Source organism: Staurois parvus, unplaced genomic scaffold (assembly GCF_062004578.1).
Source record: "Staurois parvus isolate SC_StPar_1 unplaced genomic scaffold, SC_StPar_1.0 ptg000287l, whole genome shotgun sequence".
NCBI lineage: Eukaryota > Metazoa > Chordata > Amphibia > Anura > Ranidae > Staurois > Staurois parvus.
Window position 1 is genome coordinate 16,197,272 of NW_028318083.1, and position 26,361 is coordinate 16,223,632.

Sequence of the window (26,361 nt, forward strand, 5' to 3'; positions counted from 1 at the left end):
GTTGACTCTGATGGCACCACCTGACTCAACAAACTCTGATCTGAAGATCGAAGAAGCCAGGCAAAACAATTGTTGGCCAAACAGTGACTGCAGACAATTGGCTGTTGGGGTATTCTGACAGTCGTGTTTTGCCAGCTGTCAGATTTCAATAGCTGTCAGGCTGTTTAGCATAGATGGGGCATTGTATCAGCCAACAAAATGAATGGAAGAAATCTACGCATGTATGGCCAGCTTTACTCTGTAGGAATTACCCAATCTAGAGAAACCACGGCGTGAAATATCCCTGTTTGTGTGAGCCCTGGTTTTCTGTAAGCCTCATTTTATCTGATTTTTGAGCTCTGCAGCTTTAAAGTCCTAGTAACCTCTCCATTAGAAGTATTTGGGCTCCCTGCCCAAACTCAACCCCTTGGTATGTGCGTAAATGGATCAGTAAGGTAGTGAAAATATGATAGTTTGGGTCACAGTGGGGGTTATTTACGAAGCCTGGAGGGTGCAAAAGGTGTAGTTCTGCATAGAATCCTAACAGCTTCCAGGTTTTATTGCCAAAGCCTAATTGAACAATCTGAAAGTAGAAGCTGATTGGCTTCTGTGCAGAACTGAACCAGGTTTCATATCTGAAAGACTTCTAGCTTTTATGAATGTGTGTGAGCATGTATATGCATTGAGAGTATGTACAAGAGTGTATATGTATGCATGTGGGCATGATTCACTTACTTTGACCCAGATTCTCTCTCAGACCCATTTTCTGATGCCTGACACTTATCTCCATAACATCCTGCTATGCTTGTGTTAACCTATCCCTGCATTACGCCTGTTCCTATTAACTCAAACCAAACCAAGGACTAGATCTTTCCTTTTTTCTTTTTTTTTACCAGACCCCCCCCCCCCCCCCCCCCAAAAAAAAAAAAAATATCATAGGCCCTAATGCAAAGCATGTGTCCTGCTTACCAATGAAAAGGTACAAGTGATGATTACAGATAGACCTGGATAATATCCTAATTCCTGTAACCTGAATAGCTTTCCTGGTGGTCACTTGAGGCCCCTACGTATGCACATCATTGATATGTAGACACGTCATACTAACGGTTACCACCTTCATGCACCTGGATGTTTCTACCTTCATTGCACTCCTGGGTCACTTTATGTTGATGGCAACAGTGCAGACATACTTGTCTAAGTACTCCTAGGTCTTCTCTTTCCAGTATCTCTTTTCATCTTATTTCTTCATGTGAATAGAGGATAAAAATTGGCTAAGTATCTTTCATTCTGGGATGAGGAAAGCGGTGCTCAATATTATTTTATAGCTAATTTATGGGATTACCGAGTATTCCTTACCAGGCTTAATTATTTTGTGCTTGTTGTAGAATGAAAACAAATATCAGATTGGTATGGTTATATAGCATATAGAATAATCTCTGTAGATTTGATCTTTTAACTGTATTTTAATTTTTTTCTAGCTGATGCCGTGAACAATGCTGCAGGATATGGTTTCAGTGGGGTGGATGAGAAAGGCAATCCCCAGTGGGATTTAATAAATAATCTCAACATATGGAACATTGAGGTGAGCTTAAAGGACATGTCAAGTAGTGATGACAATTAATATAACACACCCCTCCCCCAGCCCTCCTGCCCTAGGCACTGAAACAGTCCAGTTTTGATGAAAATTGTAGTGCTACCCTCTTGAGGGCTGCTGTAAGACACAGGTCCCCAAAGGTAGCCCTGACCTTGCAAGCCGCCCGACACCTCTGTTTTCTTTGTGCATTATGTCTGAACAAAGGGTGTCAATTTCACAGACAACTGAAAGCAACTGAGTATTTATGGAGAATTATTCAGTCAGCAAACCGTAAATAATGTTTTGCAAATACTTTGCAGTGTAACCACCACCTTGTTGGGCTCAAAGTGTGAACACAGGTGGACTTGGCAGAGATGAACACAATGATTCAAACAGTATTTCAAATATGCTCAGTGGGAGCCTTTGACCCCAGGTATGAAAGAGAAGAAAAACTTCAATGACAGCCTGCTCCCTTAAAAGGGTTTTAAGGGAGCAGGCTGACACAGGTCCAGAGATAACACACTTTGTAAGAGCTAAATATATGCTATAAACAAATTCTAAACAGAGTCCCTCTTTAACATACGCACAGGTCCTAGGCATTGAGTCATTGGCTTGAGGAGTGTTAAAAGAGTCTTGGTGGAAAGAGTGACCTGAATCTTCAGCTAGCTCAATAAGGGCCCAAAGAGATAGCTCTGCAATGGTGACCAGAACTGATGGATAATATATGTGAATGGTTCCTGATAGAGACTGCTAATTTATGAGAAGACATGGAGTAGAAGGTGTCTGCATGCAATGTCCCTTAGTGACAAGTGTACACAGTGTTGGCGTCTGCCCACTCGCCAATCCTGATGACACCGTGGCTCAAGGGAATCAGGATGTCCTGGAAGAGCTCCTGCAGAATCTGCAACCAGCGTAGAGGGTGCCTGGCCGAGCCCCTTATAACACTGGGATTCTGCTGTGACTGTGGCGGTGATGAACTGCATGTCACTGGTCAGTCACTCTGCCAACAGGAAGCTGGGGACGGATGCTCTGCTTGCAGGTCTGTAGCTCATCCGCCAAAATCTCCGAACTGCACAGCCTACTTAACTCTCCACTGCAGCCAGGTCCCTCCTTGCAGTTTCAGCCCATAGTTTCAAGAAGAAGAGCTTTCTCCGGAGTCCAAAATATATATCCTCTCTCAGTATTTTACTTCTCTTCCTTCCGCCGGCTGGAACCTGTAGTTCAACAGTATTGGCTCCTTGCATATCTAACCTTATGTACTACATATCCCACAATCCCCAGCTCTTTGTTGGGTCCTCCTCTTTCTCGGTGCCCCTGAACACAATGTGATTTCCAGCTTCCAATGGCATCAGCCGGGTATGGTACATGCATAGTTACATTGGCCCAAGCTAGCGAACTATGTATAAAATATCATTACCTGAAGTTCCTCTTTAAGCCTGGAGTTTGGGTTTAGCAAGTCACCTTCTAACGACATGTACCATAAGTCATGGCTGTACTTTTTCCAGGTTAGGCTGTGAGTACAAGCTTGTTTTAGTTTTATCCTGTGGATTTTGTGCTGCGTCTGCACACAGCTGTCCAATCAGTACTACAAAATAGAAAAATCTGAAATGTTTAAAAAAAATAAATCATTCTTCAGAGAGAGTCATGCCATTGTTTATTTGGCTTTAATTTCTGTCCAGGAATTGACTCCAGCCAGGCTATATCAGGCTGTGGGGTGGTGCTGGTTGGGGGAGGAACTCTGTAAAGGTAATCAGTGATATGGACGTTTTGGTCACTGTAATATTCTAATTCATATGGGCTTCTGCACATAGTGGCGACACATTTCCCTGCTTCTCAGTATGCTCTGACAATAGTGAAAACTGAAAGTGATTACAAATGCAAAGTCTTAAAATTCACAGATTAATACATTTCACTGGCCTTTAGACATACAAATAAAGGTGTTCTGGGATGGCTACAGATCAGCTTTTAAGCAACCCTGTCTCTTACCCAACTCAATCAAAGTGATAATATCCTGCATGAGAAGAGGATGAACACACTTTTTTTTTTTTTTTTTTTTCAGGTGTCCTGCTGAATTTTCACTTTCCTGAAGTTCTCTGAGTGCAGATCATCTGTTATCCAAGGCATCCAATAGATGAGTCACTTTTTTCATTCAACCAGTGGGTTGAATGAAAAAAAAAAAAAAACAGTCCCAATTTCCCCATCCACACCTCCACTGAGCTATTGTGTTCTGACAGCGTAAAGACTTCCCAGCCATCAGCATACACTGATCAGCATTGCAGGCTATAGCCAGCACTACTGATTGAGCAGACAAAATCCAACAGAATTGTTGTACAAAGGTCGATCTGTAGATTTGCTTTTGTACAACCACAGTGTCCATACGTGGGTCGAAATTTGGCCAGTCCACGCTGAACCGTTCGAATTTTGATCATGTGTGGCTGGCTTAACACTTCTGGATATGTCGGATAGCCCCCTTACCCCCCTTGAGCACTGTGGTTCCTTTCACCTATCCCTATGTTACTACAGGAGACCGTAGTGATCTGTGGGTTACAGAGGAAGATTAAAAACACAACCCGCCAGAAAAGTGACTTTCTCCTTTTCTTTGCAGGGTACTTTCAGTTTAATTTTGTAGGTTAAGAGACATAGCTGCTGTAAGCAGCCCCCTTCAATGTGACAGCTTTTGGGCCTTGAGGATAGGTCTCTTGGGCACAACGTGTTTGATGGCCTGTATTCCCATGCCACAGAATGTCAGGGAATTTTTTAGAATGTCCAACAACACTGGCAGTATTTTGAGACCTCATATAGAGCCTATTTTGCAGCCATAAGTTCATTTTGAAGTCATGATTAACAAGTTTACTTCAAACCTTCTTCTTTTTTTTTTTTTTTTTTTTTTTTTTTTTTTTATACACATTAGTATTCATCCATATAATTTAAAATGTTCAAGGTATTATGTGATGATTTATAGTGATCTTCTATAAGAACATGTAGAAGGGCAATCTTTGCTTTCAAAGTCAGCAATGTGCCCATTTTTCAGCACTTCAAAACTTTTCAATTCATTTTCTAGTGCTTTAAATGTTTTGCATGGTTATTGGAGCAAGAACACTTAGTTGTATGGCCTAGATGTCAAAGATAACAAATATGTTGACAATCAAATAGTTGATGTAAATGTGTACTTTGCCTTTTAGGGTGTCATTGAGTGGTGAAAACAGTGCTTCATATAATTTTGAATTAAATCAATGTTCTAATTCTTTCATTTTTCTTGTAGATGGCTTCAAGTTTTAAAATGTACATAGACAACTGGAATATCCAGACAGCAGTTTGGTTGAAAAGGTAATCCCAAACATGAGTAAAATAGATAATAAACTGTCTAGGATAAAAGCCCAATAGACGTCAAAGCCTCTAGCTGTATTGATAATGTCCCCAAACAGACTGTCATTAATGTGAAAATTCACCCTAGAATTACTCTATGAACATGTTAACAGTCATAACAAAGAAACCTTCATAATTGCATGGTACCATGTTTGCCATTTACCAGTAACATAATGCAACTTAGTGTGTCACTCAGGCCCCCCATGCTATCTACATCTTGTATTGCAAAGCTTAAAGGAAAAGTACAGCCAAAGCTATTTTGGCTGTGCTTCTCCTGTGGATCACTGTGGCTGTGCTTATCCTATGGACAGGATTGCAGTTCGTTCTGCAATTCTGTCACCTGTTTTCAGCGGACAGCGGGCTGAAGTCACTCAGCCAGTCCAGGCTGGGGAAGATCCTGACTTAAAGTAGAGATCGACCCAAGAGTCTGGAGTGGCACCTGGCTTGGCCTCTCGGGGAGCTGCTAAGAACCTAAACTAGCCGCTCCCTCCCGCACCACAGCCCAGCGCTCCAGTGAGCATAAGGGGGGGCAGAGCAGACAGCGGTGACTGATAATCACCGCTCTCTGCTCAGAGTGGCTGTGAGAACTCGGCAGTCATGTGATCGCTGAGCTCTCACACTTCGAGCTGGATGTAGCACTTTTTCTCTTTTAGCTAGGAAAAACTTCCCATGTGCCATGATGCTGGGGGTTGGGGTTGAGAAACGCCAATGGGGTTCATTTACTAAAGCTGGAGAGTGCAAAATCTGGTGCAGCTCTGCTTAGAAACGAATTTGCTTCCAGGTGGTTTTTTTTGTCCTTTTTTTTTCTTTTTTTTTTTTAAAGCTTAATTAAACAAGCTGAAGTTAGAAGCTGATTGGCTACCATGCACAGCTTCACCAGATTGTGCACGCTCCAGTTTTAGTAAATCAAGCCCCATGAATTGCATGTTGACACTGTCTAATGGCTGGCAATTTCCAAAGCTCATTGCTGAATAGCAAGTCAACCACGGTGCTGTGCATCTATCAAGGTATATGTGTTCTAAGGCTGTTTAATACGCTGCGACGAACCTTCCAATTCTGGTACATTATGAGGTATATAAAGCATTGTTAATACAGTATTGTCAAACAGAATCATTTCGTTAGAACAGTTACATATTTCCTCTGATCTTTTAGCAGCTTCCAGTTGGGTATAACACAGCTTTACTGATGACTCAGTGTTTAAATAGTTGATGCATTTATGAAAACTGTTGTTAGGAGTTGAAATGCTTTTCTAACTGAAATGTACATCATCATTCTTGAGCAATGGTGGCATGTTACAGGTTAGAGTAAACCGGAGTAATGCCATGAAGTAATCCAATGGTATAATGAAAAAAATACAAAAACTATGATGGCTTTAGTAAAAACGTCACGTCAACGCCGTCTGTAGGCCCAGTGAGTTTATAAGTAAATATTGATGTTTGCTGTAAAAGTCTAGCTGGGCCCAACCCTCCTGCTTCCTGAGCCACGCTGCTGATCCCTTTATATGTTCGGTTTGACTGTGTAGTATGGAGGTAGGAGGGAGCATGGTTTAAACTCCTCTTAAGCTGGCCATACATTATACAATTTTCTTGTTCAATTTCCTTTAGATTTACCTTCAACTACAGTATGTAGTGCAAGGGCCCACCTGATTGCATACATATTGAAAGTGTTTAGGTTTGACCTCCTATTATATGGTTTTGGTAAATCTAAAGGAAAGTTGTACAGGAAAATTGTGTAATGTATGGCCAGCCTTATACAGGAGAAATCAGCATTTTCGTATAACTGCCCTCAGGGGGGGACTGACCATTTGGAAACTCGGGCACTGCCCGAGGGCCCGGGGTCAGTAGGGGGCCCCGTGAGATGCCCCTGGTACCTTTTTCATAGGCTTTTTTAAGTTTGTGCAAGGACACGGGCCCCATGATCCCCTATTGCCCTGGGGCCCCATGAGTTGTCAGTCCGCCCCTACTGCCACTACTACCTATTTCTATGATTGCTTTGATATGCAGTTTCACTAAAGTAATCTCTACTTGCATGCTCAGGCTGAACTAGCTCTGGACCTGATTCTGCATAGAGCCATAATATTGTCCTGATCCCAGCCACAACATTTCAGCTGCCCAACATGGCAAAAACATAAATGGCTCATGCAGACAGTGAATAGGCACCAACAACTAGTTACTGCATGATCCTGTGCCAAGTTGATGGCCTGACAATGAGATGAATTGGTCTGGGCCAGACCTAGTATAATTTTCTGACACCATTTTGAAACACAGGCCAGAAGAAAAGCTCTGTTCCTAGAGCACAAATATTTAACAAGAAAACAATGCAAAAGATCCCTCTAAATTTATAGAATCAAACTGAAGCATATACATTATTCTAAGGGTTTATATGACCATTTGGTTACTTTATGAACTTAAAGAAGAACTATCAGCAAAACGTTTTTTTTTTATTTATTATTATTTTGGATAGAGCAAGGGAGGGTTATAACCCCTGTCAGATTTTTTTCTTTTCGCTTTCTGTGTCCCATTGCGGAGATTTCCCTTCACTTTCTGTTCCATAGCCAAACAGGAAGTGAGCGGAAATCCCTGCAAATAAGGGAATTCCTTGGGGATCTCCAGGTCACCAGATCTAGTGTCCCCATTGGAAGATGTCCCCACAATTACTTTTCTGGGGACAACTCGAAATTTGGGATTTTCTTTTACTTTCATTGATAATGGTAAACAATGCAAATAGAGAGACTGAATCTCCCTAACAGGGACACAGATAGCAATAAAAATTGACAAGAATTCTAATTCCACAAAAAAAAATTTACCTTTTAGTTGTACTTTAAAGCAGTGGTCTCCAAACTGCAGCCTGGGGGCTGGATGCAGCCCTTTCCTTGCTTTTATCTGGCCCTTGGGGCACGATTTCATCCACTGATACCAACAATGAGGCATAATTTCCCCCACTTACACCATCTAAGGGGCACAATTCCTCCCAATAACGGGGCACCGTTCCTCCCATTGACGCAAACAATGGGTCGCAGTTCTTCCAACTGACACCAAAAATGGGGCACTATCCCTCCTACTGACATCAAAGATGGGACATTGTCTATTCTCACTGACGTCTTGATATTTTATACTCCCAATGGACACAGTTCGGCCCCCCTAAATTCTGAAGGACAGTAAACTGGCCCTTTGTTTAGAAAGTTTGGAGGCCCCTGCTTTAAAGTGTTACTAAACACAGGATCCTGCATTCACTATATCTGCACTCCCACAGTATACGGAACATGGAAATGCAATTATTTTAGTAAATATAAACTGTTTTCTCAACATCAGTATGTAGTGACTTGTATCAGTGTCCGGCTGAGTTTTCATTCTCCTCTGACTGTACTATGAGGCTGCAGAACCCCTGACCCTCTTTCTTGACAGTGCTGTTTGATCCTGGGCTGATCACATGTACCCTTCCATAAAAAAAAACCCGCTGTCTGCACATGCTCAGTTTGGTTTGTATTGCTAGAGTGCGTCCTAAGGCTCTGTACTATCAGCAGATGGATTGGGGTACTGTGGAAGAAGGGGAGGATCTGAGAAGACCGGATCAAACAGCCTTTTTACACAATGCGAAGGATTAACTCCACAGTGAGTGCAACGAGCTTTACTGCATTAACAGACTGAGTTTACTGTTGTGGGTAACACTTTAGGGTTAGCTGGAAAGATTCAGGTGTTCAACATTCAACTCTCCTAGTTAGGCAAGTATAAACTAGTTCTGTGCTCACCTAGGTGAGCACAAACAAACCACACATGTGAAAGGAATCAGGAGCAGCACTGCAGCAAGGAGGTATCACGCTATTGGTCTCCTTTCTTTGTGGCCCTTGGTGAGTCACATATCACCTATAGAGCCACCTAAGAGAGAGACCGTGGATTATCAGCAACATCCAGTGGGTGGAGGAATATCTGGCTTGACCTGACCTTTAGAAGTTAACAGTGGATCTAGTAGAGAGAACTTATCTCTAAATGCGCAGTTACACTGTGCATCTGGTGAGTGCACAGCCTTATCCTTCTCACGTTCACTGCATGGAAGCAGCACTTTGAAGGAGAGAAATTGTCACAAAGACTGTTTTTGCACTGCAGGTTACTCTGCTTGTGACATAATGTTTGGGATCACATTAGTCACTTAATCGCTACATTGATATCTTGGACGTTTTTTACTTAAATACTTGTGATATAGCGCCGCATCCTTTATATTTCATGTTTTTGTAAGGTTTTTCGGTATCCTTTTTGATGCTGTGGCTGCTTTAATTTTCACAGCGCTCACAACTTCTTTTATACTTACAAACTAGTTCTGTATGTGATAATCTGTGATATTCCCCATTTCTGATTTCAAATTCAGTGACTGTGATTATCAGGTACACATAGAATAGTGGGACATTCTTGTGTAAAGACCTCTGAAAACTAATGTCAATTGGACCAGTTGGGGACAAGAATCTAAAATGTGTATCTTTAGTCCAGTGAGCATGCTGCTGTTTGTAATTACATGGTCACACAATAATCGTAGATTTCTGCCTAAAAATGACTATAAATTGACTATGCCGTCTGTTCAGATGTCTTGAGAGACGATGAGCGGACTACTATTGCTGACCTGCCTCTGAAAATGCTAGCTACCTGGCTTCGTACTGCACAGCCTGTGTTTAGTATCTTCTCAATCCTTATTCATACCCCATGGATAAGTGACTTGGATGCCATTGACTGCAGTGAAAGGCTCACGATGGAAGACTTGATTGGAATGATTTGGAAGGAGGGAAACTGCTTAGGATCGTGCATTCCTAGATTGTAAGCTCCAAGGCGCAGGGCCCTCCTATCTCTTGTATTGAACTGTATTGTTGCTGTATTGTCTCCTGTTATATTGTAAAGCGGTGAGCAAACTGTTGGCGCTATATAAACCCTGTATAATAATAATAATAATTTAAATGACCTTTTCTTTTCAAGCTGAACTCCAGGCAGATATAAAAGCGAAAGTTATTTCAGGTCTGTGTTCGTTATTCCGTGATTAAAGCAGAACTCCAGGAATTGTCTGTTTTTCAATGCTTATATTGGTCCACTATGACTTGATGTAAGCATCCATATCAGATATCCGAAGGGGCGATGAGGATGCTGAAAATCTCTGTAATAGTCCACGCTGCATACTGTGATAGTTGTGATCTTCTGGTTGTTGCTCCAGCAGCTTCCCCTCTGCACACTGAACACAGGGAGTCTCCAGGAACTCAGGGAATTATTTTTTTTCATACTTACATTGGTCCAACTTGGCTTGATGTAAGTATCTATGTCTGATATCCTGAGAGCTGTTGGGGATACTAAAATTTACTGTGGTGGTTGCACTACCTATAAGGATAGCCATGATATTCTGGGTGCAATTCCAGTGGCTGCCAAACTGAACACAGGGGGGGGGGGGTGCGTGCTCAGCACTGCTGCCAATTGGGGGGTGTCTGTTACATTAGAACCATTGGCTGTGTCAGTGCAGCTGCTGTGTCATAATGGACTTCAGTGGGATGCCTGCACGCAGCTCCTGGAAGTTTTGTTGCAGCAAAAAAATCAGCCTGTCTACGCTATACGGTCATCATCACCTGGGTGAAAGAGGCCCTACTGACCTGCAGTAGAGAAAATAGTTATCCTGCCCTGTCAGAGGGCTGTGCTGTGTGGCAGGGCTGTGTAAATCCTAGGACAGAATGAAAAAAATATAAAACCTTTACCATTAAAAACAGCTTCCATATTTGTATTTCACCTGTGCTGTAAGTTTCTTTGCTTGGAGCTGATTTCATGTTTTGCCAGTACTGATGTTTAATATTTTATAATAACCCGGTTATTGTATGTTTTACAGAGTCTGTTATGACAGAGCTCCAAAGTATCGCACAGCTTTAACATTTCTCCTCTCTGCACTGTGGCATGGTGTTTATCCTGGATACTACTTCACCTTTATCACCGGTATTCCTGTGATGCTGGCTGCAAGAGCAGTGAGTATTGTGCTACAAATAATAAAAATGATGGCAGTAAATAACAGCAATGTCAATACGCACAGGTGAGGGGTTGCGTCCACAGCTCCGCACCTACTGTCTCCTTCAGCTCTGAGTGTTGCTGCATGTAGGATACCACTCCTTTCCCTCTGTGGTGAATGGAAGCTCTCATGCACAGTGCAAAACATTCACTGGAACGATCCATGTAGGCTTGAAGTGTATTATACAACAGATTCAAGCTGAACCTCACTAGTCATGATGGTAGATATAGTGAAAGACATAAAGTTACTTTGGATGGCAGTTAGTTTGGATGGCAGTTATTGAGCTGTTTGGATGGCAGTTATTGAGCTGTTTGGATGGCAGTTATTGAGCTGTATAAATATCAAGATAATTCATGGCGATCACGGTGTTTAGCAAAAAGCAGCTAGCACAACAGACCATGACAATAAATCTCACAGTAACATGTGTATAAAGTGCAGCGCTAAATCCTATAGTAAAACGTCCAAGAGTTTTGAAAAACACCAAATAAATTTTGCACATAGGTGCAAACAAAAAGATTAAACATCAGTGAAACAATAAATGAATAAAGTCCATACAGTGTAAAATATAGGTGCTAGTGTAAATCACAATAAAATTGTAACAAAGTATAGTCCATATATGTGTCAGTGGTACTGCAAGACACAAAACCGCAACGTGTCCAACTCCAAAACAGTGCCAAGGGATCCAGTGAACACTCCACCACCACTATGCACTCACCAGAATGCTACTGGTATAGTAGTAATGATCAATTGTCAATCAGATACAATGTTCAAAATCCTTAGCAAGAGATCCTCTTAGAAGGAAAGCTGGAGTAAGCATATAGATGAGAGGTTCTGGTGACTTGCTGCAGAAATGTTCAAGGAAAGTAGCTCAGACTATATTTAAACCACTGGATCTCCTTAAATGTGGTGGCTGCATTTTTTTTCTTTTAGGCTTTTTTTCACCTGGTGAAATACACGTTATCGAGCACTGTTTATAGGCCTAATGTCATACCATAGCTGAGCTAAAGTGTTACTAAACCCACAACAGTGAAACCAGTCTGTATATGCAGTAAAGCATGCTTTTTATACTCCCTGTGGAACCTGAGTAGTTATCCTCTACATTGTGTAAAAAGGATGTTGCATTTCCGTGTACTGTGGGAGATAGTGAATGCAGAGTCCTGAGTTTAGTAACACTTTAATTGGTAACTCTACCAGACCAAACAGCTAGCCAATCTGTCAACATTTGTTATACACATGAATGGATTACAATGTTCAGATATTTGTTAACCAGGCACCGATTTGATAAAACTAAATATTAAAGCAGTATTAAACCCAGGAAGAAACATTTATTATATTGCAGCTTACCAGTTCTTAGATGTGGTCACTGCATTAGTTTTCTACTTTTAGGCTTATTTTTCCTTTTATTTCCACTTGGTGATTCGGACAGTAAGTCTGTTATTTTTCATCTTTAACAGGTCCATTTGTATTCAGGTTGGTCTGATACTTGCCTTTAGAAAAAACAACAGGCAAAACATTTTTAGTTTGAGTAACACCCCACATCGTTCAACTGTGGTTACTTGCAGGCATTGAAAGGTGCTGCATTTTAGCACTGTTATCTAAAGCTGGGTACACACTGTGGGGGTTATTTACTAAAGCTGGAGCGTGCAAAATCTGGAGCAACTCGGCATGGAAATCGGCTTCCATTTTTTTTTTTTTTTTTTTTTTGTGTTAAAGCTTAATTTAACAAGCTAAAGTTAGAAGCTGATTGGCTGCCATGCACAGCTGCAACAGATTCTGAGTGCTCCAGTTTTAGTAAATCCCCCGAGTTTTTTTTTTTTTTTTTTTTTTTTTTTTAAATTCATCCAGTGGGCTGAATTGAAAAAAAACAAAACCTCAGATTCCTGCGTCCACCCAAGCAATGTGGATGCAGGATCCCTTCTGCTGTGCTATTGAATTCTGACAGCAGGGAATTCCCTACCCCACCCCCATCAAAATACAATGATCAGTGCTGCAGCGGATGATCAAATGCTGGTTTTCCAGCAGTACCGCTCGACATAATCTGGTCTAATGATCGCCTTTCTGTTAAACATAGAAGGATAGACGCGGTTCAAAATTCATTTGGTTCCTGCTGAATCGGATGAATTTTGAGCTATGTGTACCTAGCTTTGGAAACATTATACAGACCAAAATATGCTTGGTTCTCCTGAAGGCAACATAGACTTACCTTTTATAAAAAGCAATTCGACTTTTGTTTTTTTGTTGTGTCAGTTGTATACCACACCAAAGAGGAACAGAAGCAGAGCTGCCTTTTTCTAATGTGATGTAATCAGTGCTCCTTACTGGAAGGCATGCTCTACCACATTAACATTCTTGAGATTAACTATTTTATACATATTCTAGACAGAGAACATGGGCTAAACCTGTTCAAAGCTGTTTTTTGGGGTTTGTGAAAACAGTATTGTCCTGCAGGGAAAAAGCAATAAATTTTATGTACACTGTTCAATTTTCAGGTAAGAAATAATTTCCGTCACTACTTCATTACTTCGAAAATGCGTAAACTTGGGTATGACATCATCACGTGGATTGTGACCCAGCTGGCCATCTCCTACACTTGTGCACCTTTTTTCTTGCTGGCCATGGAACCTACCCTTAAAATGTACAAGTATGTATTCATGTTAATAGACTTGTATTGTTTAGTGTAGAGTAAGGTATTTCTGTGTGTAAAGCTTTTAATTACCATTTAGTATAAGTGATATGTATTTACATTTCATCAGTTTTTGTTTTTTTTTTTTAAATTTTGAAGTTGTTGACTGGTTTCTTGATACTAAACTCTATATTGAGAGAGCAGTTGGGAGGCCTAATAGAAAAGCTCTGCATCACATATGTAGACATTTTGCTTTCTCTGTCTGTTAGCACTGCAGTCTTCTTCCCCAACACTTTACTATTGCACAATTTAATCCTAACAGATCTAGTGACTTGTCTGCAAACATGATTACAATGATGTGGACAGACTTAAGGTTCTGTATACACAGGCATAAAGACAATGGGGGATATTTATCAATTCTATTACACAGCCAGGCATTGCTAGGCAGGAGCAGCGAGACAGATCTGGGCAAGATTTATTATATTTAGGCAGCTGCATTCATAAATTCCCCTTCAGTTGCTCTATAGAATAGGTCTGCAACAGACTAAAACCTGCTCCAACAATTTTTTATCCATTATGTTGGTTGACCCCCTCCTCATTGTGGCACTGCTTGGGGACATCCCTGTTTTGTCATGGATAAAGAAGAGCGGCTGTGTCCATCAATGAACGTAAGAGAAAACTGGATTTTGTGTTACTCACTGTAAAATCACTTTCTCTGAGTTCATTGACTGACACAGTGCCCACCCCTCTATGGAGTTTCTCCTTCAACACTGCTTGTGACGGACTGAAGGCCTATATCAGAGAGGGGGTTTTATGTCCAGAGAGGACTACCCGTAGGAGATGCCAAGTTTTTTTTTTTTTTTCTTCCTAGTGACCTGCTCCTGTAGGTGGGGCTATAAAACCCTGTTTAGTTATGGATAAAGAGGAGCGGCAATGAACTGAGAGAAAAGGATTTTACGGTGAGTAACAAAAAATCCTGTTTTTGCCCCATGGTAAAGTGCATATTTATAAAACAGTTTGTAAAAAAAAAAAAATACTCAGTGGCTGACTTGTGCATTCTCATCTGACTGCCATCTAATCGGCGTATAAGACCATCTGCAGTCTTGTTTTAAAAGGCAGTGCAAACAATGATAAGGTGCAAGATGTGGTAAAATACAGCAATCGGTCAGATTTCAAATTTCATTGTGTAGAGTAATTAAAAAAAAAAAAACTCTGGATGGAATGTGTATTTCCATTTTTTTTTTCTTTATTGAACTAGCCAGTTAATGTAAACTACAGCCTAAGAGCTTGTTCACACTTGACTTCTTCCCAAACACCCCTATAGCATTTGACAGGTGTTAGACAGGCGTTTAACGCTCCCCAAACTCCCTATGCGCATTTTGGAAGCATTTTCCAAACATTGAAACAGCACCACAAACTCCTATAATGAAGTTAATGGTATTAACGCCCCGCAAACACCTGCCAGGCATTTGAGGAGCGTCACCATAACGCTTCAGTGTGAACAGTGTGCTGCCATGTGTATAATTTTCATAGGCATTTGAGGAGTGTTAAAAACACCTGCTTACAAAGCAAGTGTGAACTTAGCCTTAAGAAAAAACTAAAAAAATACTGGCAGGTGTTCAGGAGGAGATTCTACCAAATCCGGAATTACTGTTTTTATTTTTCCCCTTAACGTTTAAGGAATCATTCACATGGTGGTTAAAAAAAAAAAAGGAAAAAAAAATATACAAAAGGTTTTTAATTAAGGATCTGAATACAGCTGCATTGGTTTCAATAAAGCCATTCACACAGGTGTGTAAACATGAGTTGCATTTCGATCTGTATCACAGAATCCAAAAATCTGCATCTAAGGGCTCATGTACACTACAGCTGATGAACTCACGTTTAGGAGCTGTTCAGCGTTTTTTTTTTTCAGCAGCCCCTGAACTCATTCTAATGTTTTCCTATGTGTCCATGTACACATCATTTAGTCATTTACAGGCATTTGAATTTACAGTCGTTTTCTTGAACGCAGAAAACTTGCGTTCAGCAGTTGATTTTGTCAGTGTTTCAAATGCAAAATGCTTGTAAACACGGAAAACCGCTTTTATAAGCAATTGTGTTTGAATTTTTTTTTTTAACTCTTCCAGTTTCTGATGCTGTCCAGAGCCTTTTTTCATCATGAAAAATGTATCCAAAGCCTTTTCAAGGTACTCAAATGGACAAGACACTGAACACAGGATGTTCCAACCAAGCTTGTCACACATTGTAATGACCAGTTCACACCTCAGACCTATCCCACCCTTGGAAACAAAAGATATGTTAATGAACATTCACACCTCAAATTCCTCATGAAGACCCCCTGCCAGGTGGCCTTAATGACTCCACCAGACACCTTTCCCACCCTTGGAAACAAAAGAAATGTTAATGAGTAACTCACACCTAAGCTAATCTCAACGCATACTGCTGTCTCTGCTTCTACTCTCTGTATTTCTCTGAAACAGTCTGAAATAGTTAATAATTTACCACTTTTCAGTGCATACTGGGCATTTGAGAGGTTCTCCTGTGCTTATCTTTAAAAAATGCTTCTAAACGCAAACGCGGCTAAAAATACTTTTTTACCTACTTTTTCCAGAAGTCAGTTTCCAGCGTTCAGAAGTGTCCTAAGTACATGGGGCCTAAAGAGCATGCTCTTTACACTCTTACACATATATAAATGCTAGTATACACATTTGTAAGCACATAAATGAAGTCTAAATAAAGGGGAAAAATAGATTATCATTATGTATGCATACGTGTAATCAGATTAGTAAAACTATTACGTCTGTTTGAATGAAGCCTTGATGTTTCCTTCTGTTACATGGTAAATCTAAAGGATCAATCAATTGCACAGTGTGTGGCCAGCCTTAAGCTATGTCCACTCATCACAATGAAAAAGTTCAGGACATCTGAAAAATAGCATTTTTGTGAAATTAAACATAATTTTTTTTTTCCCGCCTAGGTCATTCTATTTTTACTTCCATATTGCTGTTATTATTGTGCTTTTTGTTCTGCCCAACAAGCCATCAAAGGACAGACAACGATATTACTCTAAAAAGACTCCTTTATCCACAACCAATCATTTGGAAGAAAAGGAACCCTTCAAGCACATGAACAATAACTCCAGATGAGTGACAGATGGACAATGGACTTTATACACAATACGTGTTTGCTCACACCAAAGACTGAGAATATTGGACGGCCCAGTATCCCAGTGTCTGATACCTTTTTTTTTTTTTTTTTTTCGTATTTAAGAGACAAACGTTCCACATTTTAATACTAAACATTTCAGTTATGTGAATGGTGTTCTAGAGTAAGCCAGCCATATCATTCACGAAGGATCATCCATTATAACAAAGTACTTCAAAGTCATCTACACACTACTGTAATAATGCTGATAAATTGCCATCATTTCATTTAAAGGGAAGGTATAATTTTATGCATTTTTTTAATATAAAATTGTAAAAAGGATCAAGTGGATGTAAATAATCTTATCAATATAGATCAAGGTTTTAAAAACTCTGGATAAGTTTCAATTATTTAATGTGTCCATATTTGTTTCCTCCTTTACAGTGCTATACAATGGTCCTGTTTTTTATTGTATAATTCTCACAACGTAAGTCTTTGACTTGTACATTTAATTTTAACAACAGCCATTTGAAAGTGCAAGCATGTAAAATGAGAAAATCTCAACAGTTTTTCAAAGTGACTTTTAGAGTAAACCCTGCAACAATAACACAGGTAGGCTGTACAGGGCCCTACAGTTTATAATGGTGGTCCGATAATAGCAAAAAGCTACATATAATCTTCATCCCAGCGGTGCTCATATGACTAAAGCTTAGGCATCAGTCACGTGGTTTATGCTGAAAGCAAAGATTATTGTACAGTCGGAGCCTCTCACAGACAATGGAATGTACCTGCAAGCAGATCAGTTACTTACATTAGTTAGTTGATTTTTAGATTTGAAGCACACCAGCCAAATTAATAGCTTGTTGGGAGGAGTGCAAAATATCAGCACGTATGTGTTATTAGGAGAGGAAAACTTACAGGGCAGGTGATTCCTGTTTGCAGGGATGATGCCAGAGAAACAACAACGTGTCATAAGTGCTAGGTATCCACAGATTCCAGATCTGAAATCATTTGTACAGATTGGAACAATTTCTTTTTTTTTCTCCAAAGAGGCCCAGCACTGGAACTACCTGGCAGTGCCTTAATAGCAAAACACACATGCCTGGGTTCCCAGTTATGCATGTTTATGGGCCAGTTGGATGTTCAGCCAGTTAGATTATGCCTGCCTATCCAGCAGTCTTCTGACATCTATATAGGGCTGACCACCCGTTAAATAATCCTTACTGAGCTGAAGCCAAACGGAAATTGCAGTCTCTAGAGTTGTCCTTTTAAATATATATTCCTTAAAGTGTAACTAAAGGCAAAACTTTTGTTAGTTGTGGACAAAGAAGAGAGGAATTAGAAAACGTGTCAGGTTTTTATTACTGTCCTGTGCCCCCTTTAGGAAGTTTCATCTTCTTTATCTATCATATCTGTTTACTATTAGCATTTAGAGTGAAAGTAATAGAAAATTAAAAATTTTGGGTTGTCTCCAAGACAGTAATAGAGGGTAAATCTTCCAATGGGTATTTCCTCTCACTTTCTGTTTTGACTATGGGACAGTGAAGTGAAATCTCCCCAATAGGATAAAAAAAAAAAACACTTGGGTCCCTCGCTTATTCTACTCAAAATGGAGAAAAAAAACGTTTTAAACACTCAGGGGTCCCTTGCTTATTTTATCCAAAAATGGAGAAAAAAAAATGTTTTGCCATCAGTTCATTAATTGTACATTACAGGACATGGGATGTTACTCAAGAACCAATGGTTCTTCAGGAGAATTAGACCCTGTCAAGCAAAGTTGAAAGGACAGCCCAGTTTAACCCCTCCCACCCCCAGCATGCATCAGTTTTTTGCTTCTGTTTTTGGAAGAACGGAGTAGTCAAATCTTTCTATGAAAACAATTTTTCCTCTATAAAGGCACTTCAGTTGCTGCAGAACCACTGAGGCTCCTATTTTAAGTTTTTGGATCAGTTACTTCTTGGCTTTTACCTGGGGTTCGGTACCCAGACCCCAGCAGTAAGATGGGGGCTGACCTCTATTGTCGCACTCCAGACAGTGGATCCTGCATGTGGAATTCACCTAGGCATATGGCACTACTCCCTGAAGATCTGATAGCCATCAGATGGGCCAAGACTGTATATGGGGCTTGTCCCAAACACCCTTCCTTTCTGCCTATAGGTAGCTGAGGACACTAAGAAGAGTTTTGTGAATAAGGGCTGTTGTGCATTTAAAGAGGAGCCCAGAATGCTTCTCCAATCCTCAAAGGGTTAGTCAATGGAGCGCAGGCTGTAACACATTCAGTCATAGGTAGGAGAGGATGGCTTGTGGTTTACGTTTGGCACCATTTTTAAGGTTTCATAGGTGCCCCACTGAGCTTGCACAGCCGCCTTCTAAGTCGGGCTTACTATACCTGCTTGGACCATCTTGTGACAAGCATGTCTATCTTGTCTTCTCCACCAGCAATCCCTCAGAACATATCTTCCGGGCTCTTTGCTTCTTTTAGTAAGGATCCCAAGCAACATAAACCCCTCCTGCCCTGCAGTAAATTGTGAGTACCCTTATGATGCATCATAGGCACAAGGTGGACAGTTCTGGGGGTCCTGCTGATTTCTGTTTTGACTAAGCATGTAGGGGGTGTTTGCAACATCTCTTCCCCTTAGGGTCATGATGATGTTAGTCTGGACCACTGCCCCCATCCGCTACCCTTCTTGGGGGGCTCCTTAAAGTTGATCTCAATGTATCATTTAACATTAAATAGTTTGTGTAGACCAATCTGGTCTAAACTAACTCTTCACTAAAAGTTGCAGTGGCTGTGTGTGTTTGTTTGTTTGCATAAACTGTATTTAGCCTTTGGCTACTTATAGTGTACAGCACTATGTTTCGACAGCGGGACAGGAACATCCTTCTCTGCTCAGCCATTCAGAGGAAACTTTGTCCTCCTCAGCCAGTCAGAGGAAGATTTGTGTTCATTCATAGAATACAAGGGAGCAGATTCACTTAGGGTTCATGTACACTACAGCTGATAAGCTAACGTTCAGGAGCTTTTCTGCAGTTTTTTTTTTTTTTTTTTTTTTTTTTCCAGCAGCCCCTGAGCTCTCCCTAATGTTTTCCTGTGTTCATGTAGACTGTTGTTTACAGTCATTTACAGGCAGTTGAGTTTACAGTTGTTTTTTTGAACGCACCAAACTTGCGTTCTGGAGTAGACTCTAGCAGCGTTTCAAACGCGGCTAACCGCATTTATAAGCGTTTGCATTTAGAAGCGTTTAACTGTTCCATATCCAAATGCTGTCCAGAGCCTTTTTTCATCATCAGAATGCATGCAAAGTGTTTTCCATGCATTCAAATGGACCTAGCACACCAGTGAAGTCCGTTCCAGGTTTTTTGTGAAGGGAAAATGGTAGAACGTGCTGCATTATGTTCATGATGGGATCCATAGTGAATACAACCAGAAAAGACAGCTAATCTCAACACATACTGCTCTCTCTGCTTCTGCTCTCTCTATTTCTCTCAAAATGTCTGAAATAGTTTTTTTACTGTTTTTCAATGCATCCTGGGCATTTTGGAAGGTCTCCTGAGGTTATCTTAAAAAAAAAAAAAAAAAAAAAAAAAAAGCTTCTAAACGCAAACGCTCATAAATGCGGTATGCAAACGCGGCTAAACAGACTATTTTTACCTACGTTTTCCAGCAGTCAGTTTCCATTGTTCAGAAGTGTTTTCCAAACGTCCCGTGTACATGGAGACTAAAACTGGTGCACATAGAATTTAGTTCAGCTTATTTTGGTAGTCGGTGAGCTTGTTCATTTAAGCTTTGGCAACAAAACCTGGAAGCTGACTGATTTCTAAGCAGAGTTGCACCAGATTTTGCACTTTCCAGTTTTAGTAAATAAACCCCATAGATTCCTCTGAATGGCTAAGACGTGCTCAGCCCGAATTTGATTTTGTTCCAGAAGTTCTGGAAGTTCTTGTCCCACAGCACTGTTTACGGTATATAGCTGAAGCTACATACAGTCTATACAGCGCACGCAGCCACTGCAACTGTTAGTGAAGTAATCCAGCTCGGTCCAAAGTATTTAACGTGAGATAAAACATGAAGATTATCTTTTAATTCTTTCTGGGGTGGCCAACTCCTCTTAGAAAATGCCTCCCTTAACAAATACAACGTCAAAACTTGGTATCAGTCAGTTCTCAGCCTTGTTAGAGTTCTGCAGGATCAAGCAGGCCACTCTACATCACCTCCATAGTCTGTCTCTAATTTTCCTTCAACAGATGTTTCCTATTCAGATGTGGAAGATGAGGGAGGTACTTTGTCAGGTTTTGAGAACTCCGAGCAGGAACTGAGTCTGATCTCAAAAACCTAAGGACACCACTTTGGTCTTTGACACAGTGTGCACTGCCTTGACGTAGAGCTGCCTAAGTTGACCTTGCCATGCAACCTGCTGTTTCAAAAATGTCCATCTCCCAAACTCTGCTCATCTGATCCAAGATCATGTTTTGGGATCATAGTTATATACTTAAAACATGAAGTGAGAAATCATGCTAATGGTGAAACAAATATTGTGTGAACATTAGCTGCAAGCATGCTAAGTGATATTTACCATAGCATACTAATTAGAGATGAGCGAATCGAAGTAGGCGAAGTGGAATTCGAGTCGAATATTGGAAAATTCGCGCCGAATCCGAAAAATAGCCTACTTCGGACGCGCGAATTGAAATTTTTCCTAAAATGGCGGCGGACATGTGCGGCGACGGAGCGGGGATGTCTGGGAAGGCGCGCAGACAAGGCGCGCTGACCCATAATGCATTCCTTAATGACATGTGATTGCATTAGCCAATCAGCAGCCAGCCAGCCAGCACTGTGTAATGGTCGAGCTTTAAATAGCGGCCATTTTAGAATTCTTCATTTGCCTCCAGTCATTCAAGAGAGGCAGACCGCTCTGTATTAGGGACAGAGTTAGGGCCACAGAAACGTTACTTGGGGACAGAGAAACGTTACTTAGGGACAGAGAAGCATTACTCAGGGACACAGAATTGTTAATGAGGGCCACAGAATCGTTACTTAGGGCCAAAGAAACGCTAGTTAGGGCCACAGAATTGTTACTCAGGGACAGACAGAATTGTTACTGAGTGCCAGAGAATTGTTACTTAGGGCCACAGAAACGTTAGGGCCACAGAATTGTTACTGAGGGCCACAGAACTGTTACTGAGGGCCACAGAAACGTACGTTAGGGCCACAGAATTGTTACTCAGGGACAGACACAGAATTGTTACTGAGGGCCACAGAATTGTTACTTAGGGCCACAGAATTGTTACTCAGGGACAGACAGAATTGTTACTGAGTGCCAGAGAAACGTTAGGGCCACAGAAACGTTAGTTAGGGCCACAGAATTGTTACTCGGGGACAGACACAGAATTGTTACTGAGGGCCACAGAATTGTTACTTAGGGCCACAGAAACGTTACTCAGGGACACAGAATTGTTACTGAGGGCCACAGAACTGTTACTTAGGGCCACAGAAACGTTACTCAGGGACACAGAATTGTTACTGAGGGCCACAGAACCGTTACTTAGGGCCACAGAATTGTTACGGACAGACACAGAATTGTTACTGAGGGCCACAGAAACGTTAATCAGGGACACAGAATTGTTACTGAGGGCCACAGAACCGTTACTTAGGGCCACATAAACGTTAATCAGGGACACAGAATTGTTACTGAGGGCCACAGAACCGTTACTTGGGGCCATGTAAACGTTAATCAGGGACAGACACAGAATTGTTACTGAGGGCCACAGAATTGTTACTGAGGGCCACAGAATTGTTACTGAGGGCCACAGAATTGTTACTGAGGGCCACAGAATTGTTACTGAGGGCCACAGAATTGTTACTGAGGGCCACAGAATTGTTACTGAGGGACACAGAATTGTTACTGAGGGCCACAGAACTGTTACTTAGGGACACAGAATTGTTACTGAGGGCCACAGAACTGTTACTTAGGGCCACAGAATTGTTACTCGGACAGACACAGAACCGTTACTTAGGGCCACATAAACGTTAATAAGGGACAGACACAGAATTGTTACTTAGGGCCACAGAACCGTTACTTAGGGCCACAGAATTGTTACTCAGGGACAGACACAGAATTGTTACCCAGGGACACAGAATTGTTACTCAGGGACACAGAATCATTGAATTAAAGAGTATGTCAGACAACATGCAGAGGAGTGGCAGAGGAGGCAATGTTTTAGGAGCGAGCAGACGTGGCAGCAGAGGAAGGGGTCGAGGCAGCACTATTCGCAGCCAGAGGCCAGTGCTCCCGGTGTCATCCAGCGGTCGTGTCTCCACCGACAACCCTGCCGTCGTCGATTGGTTGGCTCGGTCGTCTTCCTCTTCCCAGGTCACCTCTGACACCTACAGCCAACGGTCGGTGGGTACGTCAGACACAACCGTTAGTTGGCATGGCCCGGGACCAAGCCCACTGAAATCACGTGTCCTCTACCTGCCCCTGTCCTTTGGTGTTCCCTCACCAAGCGAAGTATCGCATGCTGTGGGCTCAGCCCCACTGTACAGTGAGGAAGAGCTAACAGAGGGCGGTCAGGAACGGGGGGAGACATCCGCCTTTTCAGCAGCCAGGCGAAGAAGTAGTGGCGAGGAGAGTGGCTCGGTAGCCGGTCTAGAGACAGGTCTGTCTCCTGACCCACACGCAGCCGAGGGGGCTAGTAGTGATGCGGAGACCCTACTTGATGATGAGGAGGTTGATCGCACTTGGCAGCCTCGTCGTCATCAGGCAATTTCTTCCGCATCATCAGGAGAAGAGGGTGGCAGCTTGGCAGCGAGCGAAACAGTCGGTGGGTTGCCCAGGAGGCAGCAGGGTCGCAGCAATGTCAGTGGAGCCAAACGGCCACGGAGTAGAGCACCAGCTCCACTGCAGCCTACCACCACGGCCAGTAGTGGTGCCGGTGTGCACGGAGGAAGCAGCAGTCAGCCAGTGAGGAGTATCGGGGGCAAAGTTTCCTACTCGGCGGTGTGGCAATTTTTCGTCAAGCCGCCCGAGGAAGTAAACGTAGCCGTATGTCGACTATGTGGCCAGAAAGTCAAGCGTGGCCAGGGGGCCCATGTTGGGACTACAGTGTTGCGGCAGCATATGCAGCGTCGCCATTTGGTGGCCTGGGAAAACCGTGATAAAGATACGGCGGTTCTGCCCGCCCCAGCCCCCGCTCCATCACCCGCTCCGTTACTTGCTCCGTCACCCGACGTCAATCGCCCTCCATCAGCCAGTCAAGGCGCCAACACCTCTGCTGAGGGGAGTTGTCGCTCGTTGGCATCTTCCGCTCGTTCAGATGCTCCTTCTCTTGCTACTCCTCTTCACGGATTCCGTCAGCAGTCTTTCTTGGAATCCGTTTCCAAGAGACAACAGTTTGCGAGCACGCACCCGACGGTGCAAAAGCTGAACGTCCTCCTGTCCAAGTTGCTGGTGCTGCAGTCCCTCCCTTTCCAAGTGGTGGACTCGGCACCTTTCCGAGAAATGATGGCTTGTGCCGCGCCGCGATGGAGAGTGCCAAGCCGTCATTTCTTCGCCAAAAAGGCAGTGCCAGCCCTGCATTCACATGTAGAAGAGATGGTGGGCCAGTCTTTGAGCATGTCGGTCTCTGCCAAAGTGCACGGCAGCGCCGACGTGTGGAGCTGTAACTACGGTCAGGGACAGTACATGTCATTTACGGCCCACTGGGTGAACGTGGTGCCGTCACAGCCGCACCAGCAACTTGGACAGGTCACGCCGCTTTTGCCTCCACGTTTGCACGTCCTTGGTCCACAAAAGATGTCCGCCTCTACCACCTCTTCTTCCGCCGTGTCCTCAGCCGCCACCCCCGTGCCAAGTCCCATTACCCGACCGGCATATCACATGTGCAGGGCGCAATGGTGTCACGCTGTTCTGCACCTGGTATGCCTTGGCGAACGTAGTCACACAGGGGAGGAACTTCTGAGTGTAATGAACAGAGAAATCGACAGATGGCTGTCTCCGCGCAAACTGAAAATCGGAACCATGTTGACCGACAACGGAAAGAACATGGTGTCTGCTCTGCGTCAAGGAAGGTTGTGCCATGCGCCATGCATGGCTCACGTGTTCAATCTGGTTGTCAAGCGGTTCCTAAAATCCACCATCCCACTGCAAGACATCCTTAAAATGTCACGTAAACTTTGCATGCATTTCAGCCATTCCTACACCGCAAAGCACACCCTCATTGAGCTGCAGCGGCAGAACGGAATTCCACAGCATCGCCTGATCTGCGACGTTGCAACAAGGTGGAATTCAACCCTACACATGTTAGACAGTCTTTACGAGCAGCGAAAGGCCATCACCGATTTCCTGATGTTACAAGCGGATAAAGGTACTCCCCTGTGTAACTTCGATGTCAGCCATTGGCAGCTCATGCGTGACACCTGCCGCTTGCTCAGGCCCTTTGAGGAGGCCACGCTATTCGTGAGTCGGCAGGACTATGGGATGAACGACGTCATTCCTCTGTTGCACGTCCTTGAACAAATGCTGTTAACAATGGCTGGTCAGGGTGCGGTAGACGTGGCGCACAGATCTCAACGCCACATGACCCCTGTGGGGGCAGGACAGGAAGAAGAGGAGGAGGTAGAGGAGGACATTTGTGCTCAGGAATTATTGAGTGAAATGGGTGGTTTTTCCACTCAGTGGACAGGAGTGGAGGAGCAGGAGCATCTGGTAGAGGAGGAGGAGGAGGAGACAGAGGACCCAGACGCACCGTGGCAGTATGCTGTGGAGATGGAGGCAGGGAGTCCCTCGCATTCCTTGGCACAAATGGCCCATAGCATGCTCGGTTGCTTGCGTAGCGACAGCCGAATAATAACCATCAGACAGAGGGATAACTTTTGGCTGTCCACCTTGTTGGACCCTCGCTACCGTTCAAAAATGGTGGCCTTTTTCACACCTGCTGAGAGGGAGGCCAAAATAACGTACTATAAAAACCACCTATGTAGTCAGTTGGTCTCTGCCTTTGTGCGCCAACGTCCATCCTCAGACACTGTGGGCCCTGTGCGCTCGCGTTCCGCTGCCATGGCAGCAGGGGAGGGGTGGGGTGGTAGGAGCAGTGGCAGCTCCACCAGCAGCGGCTGCCTCAGTCTGCAGTCGATGATGAGTAGCTTTCTTCACCAGCGCAGTGAGGAAACTACTAACCAGCCGCAGCAGCAGCAGCATCAGGTGGACCTGGAGCAGGACCTCAAACAACAGGCTTGGGTCTACTTGGACAGCACCCTGCCAACCGAGGTAGACAATCCCCTTGACTACTGGGCAACGAAACTTGACCTTTGGCCCCAACTAGCTGAATTTGCCCTTGAAAGGCTGTCATGCCCGGCCAGTAGCGTGGCATCGGAGCGCGTGTTTAGTGCGGCAGGAGGTATTGTAACTCCGCGGAGGACACGACTGTCCACCCAAAGTGTGGAGAGACTCACGTTTGTGAAAATGAATCAGGCGTGGATTAGTCTGGATTTCAAACCACCAGTTCCTGACACAACTGACTAAATCCGCCATGAATCATGCCCCAAACATGTGCCACTTTCAGGTCTCCTCACACACTGCTGGTGTGTTCCATTTTTTGTCATAGGGTGCTGGCAGATTACGGGCCTCCCATAGCTGCTGCCAGGCCCCTAATC

At 43.0% G+C, this 26,361-nt stretch overlaps 1 protein-coding gene across 2 annotated transcripts in view; it reads left to right on the forward strand.

Annotated features, from left to right (window-relative positions):
• The window catches only part of MBOAT1 (membrane bound glycerophospholipid O-acyltransferase 1), an 88,100-nt gene extending 71,001 nt beyond the window's left edge, over positions 1-17,099 (forward strand). The window contains exons 9-14 of one of the 2 annotated variants that reach the window (XR_016313461.1): positions 1,458-1,561; positions 4,815-4,879; positions 10,766-10,898; positions 13,429-13,580; positions 14,434-14,521; positions 16,543-16,681. Coding sequence is in view for 1 of the 2 variants with exons in the window: in XM_089682263.1 (XP_089538389.1) it covers positions 1,458-1,561; positions 4,815-4,879; positions 10,766-10,898; positions 13,429-13,580; positions 16,543-16,711 (623 nt within the window). In the remaining variant the exon portion in view is untranslated. Of the gene's footprint in view, positions 1-1,457; positions 1,562-4,814; positions 4,880-10,765; positions 10,899-13,428; positions 13,581-14,433; positions 14,522-16,542 lie in introns of both variants that reach the window. The other variant, XM_089682263.1, reaches the window with a different exon arrangement.
• Positions 17,100-26,361: the final 9,262 nt, after the last annotated feature.